Genomic DNA, 5123 nt, shown 5'->3' with positions numbered 1-5123 from the left:
GGACCCGGCTTGGTCCCAGGTGGCCTTGCAGGGCCCCACTGAGCAGGCCCGGGCTCGGGTCTGCAGCAGTAAGAAGGGGGCGGTGTCCACGGAGCGCCTACAGTACTATGCTGAGGAACTGAAGAACCTGGAAAGCAGCAGCCATAGCATCTCCCTCATTGACCTCTGGGGCCTCCTCATTGAATATTTCCTGTACCAGGAGGTAAGAGAAGGGCAGGTAACACGTAAACATGGCTCCTTTGCACCTCTGCCCCGCAGCACTTAATTCCACCCTAGCCGTTAGGCAAAGCTAACCCTTAGGTCTGAGCTCCCTGGGCACAAAGAGTGAGCTCCCTGGGGCGGGGGGCGGGGGGGGGGGAGGGGTGGGCTGCACCCCTTCATCTTTCCTGGCTCCTAACCCCTGGGCCGGGAGAGGCTGGTCTGCACTTCTCAGGTCTGTCTGCATAGCAGAATCACCTGTGCAGCTTTTCAAAAACACCCCATGCCTGAGCCCCACTTCTAGAGACACTGATTCTGATTGGTCTGGGGTCCAGTGCTAGCACAAGAGTGTTTTCAAAGTGTTCCAAGTGGTTCCAACCTGCAGCTGAGGCAGAACACCACTCTGAGCCATTGGCCAAGATGCCATGACTTTCACCACCTGGTGGTTTCTCCTGGGACTGCAAGCCCAGAATGCCCTGGGAGAGGAGAGATTCATTGCTGAGTGAGGGCCCCAGCCAGGGGCCTGGCCCACTAGTGTGTGACTCTTAGTGATGGATGTATATCACAAGTGGTTTCTAATTTCCAAAGAATTCGTGTTTTCTAGTGATTTACTTTTTAAAGGAAGTAGACTAGATTTTCAGTTATTCCTTTAAAAATGTCGCTCTGACTCTCTCTGGTTTTGATATGCTTTCTTGAATGGGAAAAGGGGGGGGGGGCGTGTTCCCAATGCCCCTGGAACTGCACAAAACCTACAGGAGCCTTGCCTCTGCTGCAGCCTAAAGCCTGCGCCTTTGAGCTCTGGCCTCGGCAACCAGTCTCGTGGGCTCGCCACACCCTGCAGGCCATTGGGATGGGAACACCAATCAGCTTCCCTTCTTTCCTGCCCAGGAAAACCCCGCCAAGCTGTCTGACCAGCAGGAGGCAGTCAGCCGCAGCCAGAACCCTTATCCCATCTACGCCAGCGTCAATGTCCGCACCGATGTCAGCGGGGACGACTTTGCAGGTGCCTGGGTGTGGCGGTGATGGTTGGTCGGAATGTGTCAAAGGCCAGGCTGTCAGGGTACAGATGGAGCCTGGAGCGCAGTGGGGTTGCTGCCTCCCGCTCTTGGCAAGGCAAAGATTCTTGCTCAGTCACAATGGCCAGGGGGAACACTGGGGTCCTGGTGGGAAGCCCTGGTGACATTTCCTTTACTCTGGGTCCCCAGAGTGGTGCGAGTTTACCCCCTACGAGGTCGGCTTCCCCAAGTATGGGGCTTATGTTCCCACCAAGCTCTTCGGCTCAGAGTTCTTCATGGGGCGACTGCTGAAGCTCTGGCCAGAGCCCCGGATCTGCTACCTGCAGGGTGAGTCTAAGCTGGAGGGCTGGGGACAGGGCAGGTAGCGGGCCAGCCCTGATGTGGGTGCAGGAGCTGTGAGGGCCTGGGCCCTGCCTGTGTCCTTAGGTATGTGGGGCAGCGCCTTTGCAGCCAACCTGGATGAGATCTTCCAGACCGCGGGCTTCAACCTCGGCTTCCTGGACTGGCACCGAGGCAGTGTGAACGTCACAGGTGAGGGGTCACACCTAGCCCCCCCTCCCATTCTTCTTTCCAGCAATTGGGTCCTGGCAGAGGCATAGAGAATGAGGGAGAGGATGGTGAGGGACTGGCTATCCCACTGGGTGCAGAGAAGTCCTGCGGGGCTGACTTCTCTGCAGAGGCCGTGTGGGTGGGGCTAGGGCCCAAGTCAGGGGACCCAGTGGGAGCCGTGGGTGCTGTGTAATCAGGCTACGCCTCTGCATTCTCTGCTTGAGCTCCGAATAGGTCAACTCAGCCGCGGACCACTGGGCATCTGGCTGATGCTCTGCCCACACATCTCAGGGCTCCTTAAATGGCCTATGAGCTCCCTGCTTCGAGGAATATCTTTTCCACCTTTCTCCCCTGGAGGACTTTTGCTCAACTCTTAAGTCAGCTGAGCCATCCTTTTGTCAGGGAGTTTCTCTGTCCCATGTCACCCCTCCAGGCTGGTGAGGGTGCGACCACCAAGGCCCCTGCAAGACTACCTGCACGCCCCATCATTGTCCCTACCTCAGGATGTTGTTAGGGTTCCTTCTCTCTTTATATGACTCTCCCCTAAGTAGGTGTGAGCCCCGAGGGCCAGGCCCCAGTCACCTTTGCATCCCTGTGCTTAACCCAGTGCCTGACATGTAGCAACAGCTCAGTAGGTGTTTAATGGATGAAATTCTGATTGGAAATTGTATATACAACTTCATTTTCAAAAGGGTGGAAAATAATTATTTAATAAATGCAATGTCATAGGCAACTTTCAAAACATGGGAAACATGAAAGGAAAAAGGCATTTAAAGGGGGTTCTGGGAACAGTGGTGAGAGGCCTGGGAAGTGGGGGAGAGGAGGAGGGGTGTTAGGAGGAGAAGGAGGGGTGCCCCTGCACCATGAAAGCCACTGGACAGAGGCTGGCACACTTCTCACTGCATGTCACCATCCCGCCCTCCCTAGACGACCACCAGAAGCTTCGAGACCCCACGAGGCTGCGAACGAGGCTCTTCACCCCCCAGGGGCCCTTCTCCCAGGCCGTGCTGGACATATTCACCTCCCGCTTCACCTCCGCGGAGAACTTCAACTTCACCAGTGGCCTCTGTCTGCACAAGGACTATGTGGCTGGCAGGGAGTTTGTGGCCTGGAAAGGTGGGTGCTGCTCCGGGTGGGGCCCTCCTGCTGCCTGTGCCTCTGGCTCACTGGGGGCAGCGCTGTCCTTTGACCCAAGGTTGGGGTGTGGGCTCCTGCCTTTGTTACTATGGTAACAGCAGAGCCATCAGGTTCCCCTCAGGGGTCTCTCAAACCCTGTGTGGTGGACAGCTTCACCATCTGCATGCAGGTTTCTGGTTACACTGCTGGGCCAGCTCTTCCCTCTTTGGCCTCCTCTCCCTCCCTCCTCCTCTTGGATCCAACTCAACCTCCCTGTAATCATTTGGTTTCAACCCGTGGAATTGAAATCAGCCCCTACGAGGGAGCGGGGAGGGTCAGAGAAGGAAGCAGTGGGCAGTTCCAGGGAGGAGTGGCAGCGGGAATGCTGGTGATTATTGTTAATCTGCACAACAACCCCACGAGAGAGTTGTTCTCATTTTTATTTTATAAATGAAGAAACTGGCTCAAAAGGGTTACGTCACCTGCTTGACGTCACTCACCTAGTAGCAGGCAGAGCTGGCCTTGAAAACGGGATCTGTGTGAGTCCAGGTGAGGGCAGGCAGGGACAGAAGTCTGCCTCCTGCCCAGGTCTTACAGATGACAGAGAAGTACTGCCTGGACCGAGGCATCCCCTTCCCCAGAATCGAGGTGCTCTCTGAGGATCTGGAGAACCCCCGCGAGTGCTACCTGTTTGCCAGGGCCGAGGACCCCCGCGCACCCATCGTGCTGCACTTCCCCCTCGTCAACCGAACCTTCCGCACACACCTGGCCCCAGGTGAGGGCAAGCCCTGGGTCTGGGTCTGGCCCACAGAGCCCTGGGGTGGTGATGGGGTGCTGTTCTGAGAGTGGATCCCCTGGACAAGGTAGCAGAGTACCCTGGAGGGCCCGAGGCAGCCACTGCTTCCTGGGCCTCAGCATTGGCACCAGCCCCGCTCCTGATGGGCAAGAGAGCAGACATGTGAGCCCAGGAAGAGCCCACAGAAAACCAGCCAGATGTCCTGGGCAAAGGGGGGCGGGGCTCCTGGGCTGGCAGCTCCTAGTCACAAAGTGCCCCAGCCTGGTCTCTCCTCCTCTCCCAACCCTCAGGTGTGGAGCGACAAACAGCTGAAGAGAAGGCCTTTGGGGACTTTGACATCAACGGGCCAGACACCCCCTATGGCATGATGAACTTCACCTATGAGCCCGAGCAGTTTGATCGGCTGGTAGCCCTGAGTCGATACAATGTTCTGAACAACGTGGAGACCATCAAGCAGGCCCTCCAGCTGGCTCTGGACCGGCGGCAGGCTGGGGCCCAGGCTGGAGGCTGACCCGGGCTGGAGCCAAGGACTGTGGTGCAGGAGGGACTGTGGGCTCCAGACCAGGGCTTGGTAGAGGGAGGAGTGGGCTCTGTGGGGCTTCTGCCTCCCATCTTCCCATCTTCCCTGCCTTAAGGTCCACCAGGATCCAAAAGTTCCTACAGATTTCAGCTTGTACTTGGCAGAGCCCTTCTCATATGTGTTTCTGGGAGAAGATGGGGCAGTAGGTCTCTCCGGGGGCTCTTGGGGATGTGAGGCAGAAGTGAGCAGTGCTCATTTTAGAGGGGATCCAGGCAATAGTCTAGTCCCAGGGCCCACCCCACATGCCGAAGGGCCTGCGACCCTCACCAGAATGGGAGCTGTGAGTGCTGATGTGCAGGTTACTCTCCTTAAACTGAGACTAAAAGCAAAGATGCATCCATCCAATACACACATGGCCCAATCCCTGATACCCTCTCCTCTCCAGCCCCTGCCCCGTCCCCTGCTCCTGGGTGCAGGGTGAGTGCTATCAAGAATAAAGGGGGACCACATGGGTTGCCAGTCTAGGTCACTAACTTTATCATCCTTTTCCCCAAAAAAATATGTTTTTACTAGAGGCCCGTTGCATGTAGATTCACACAATAGGCCTTCCTTCCCCTGGCTGCTGGCACTGGTTTTCCTCCAGCACCCGGGACCCAGGCCTTTGGTCTGGCCGCAGCAGCGAGGCTTGGCTTCTCCACTGTGGTCACAGCGAGGCTAGGCTTCTCCACTCCAGCTGCAGCGGAGAAGCCAAGCCTCTTCAGTCTTCAGTCGTCTTCAGTCTTCAGTTGTCTTCAGTCTTTGCTCTGCGCCTGCATATGCAAATTAACCGCCATCTTTGTTAGGTTAATTTGCATACTCATCCTGATTGGCTGGTGGGTGTAGCGGAGTGACACCAATTTGCATGCTTCTCTTTTATTAGTGTAGATTG

The 5123-nt window shown here is 56.6% G+C and overlaps 1 protein-coding gene across 1 annotated transcript in view; it reads left to right on the top strand.

The window, feature by feature from the left end:
* The window catches only part of PLA2G4F (phospholipase A2 group IVF), a 13958-nt gene extending 9110 nt beyond the window's left edge, over positions 1-4848 (top strand). Inside the window, 7 exon segments of the mRNA XM_006093141.3 lie at positions 1-202; positions 1087-1201; positions 1404-1541; positions 1641-1745; positions 2691-2879; positions 3439-3654; positions 3966-4848. The exon segment at positions 1-202 is cut by the window's left edge and continues 15 nt beyond it. Of these exon segments, the coding sequence (XP_006093203.1) occupies positions 1-202; positions 1087-1201; positions 1404-1541; positions 1641-1745; positions 2691-2879; positions 3439-3654; positions 3966-4186 (1186 nt within the window). The 3' untranslated portion in view covers positions 4187-4848.
* Positions 4849-5123: the final 275 nt, after the last annotated feature.

This window comes from Myotis lucifugus, unplaced genomic scaffold (assembly GCF_000147115.1).
Source record: "Myotis lucifugus unplaced genomic scaffold, Myoluc2.0 scaffold_109, whole genome shotgun sequence".
NCBI lineage: Eukaryota > Metazoa > Chordata > Mammalia > Chiroptera > Vespertilionidae > Myotis > Myotis lucifugus.
Note: the sequence above shows the minus strand (reverse complement) of the source record. Positions and strands in the feature narration are given on the sequence as shown.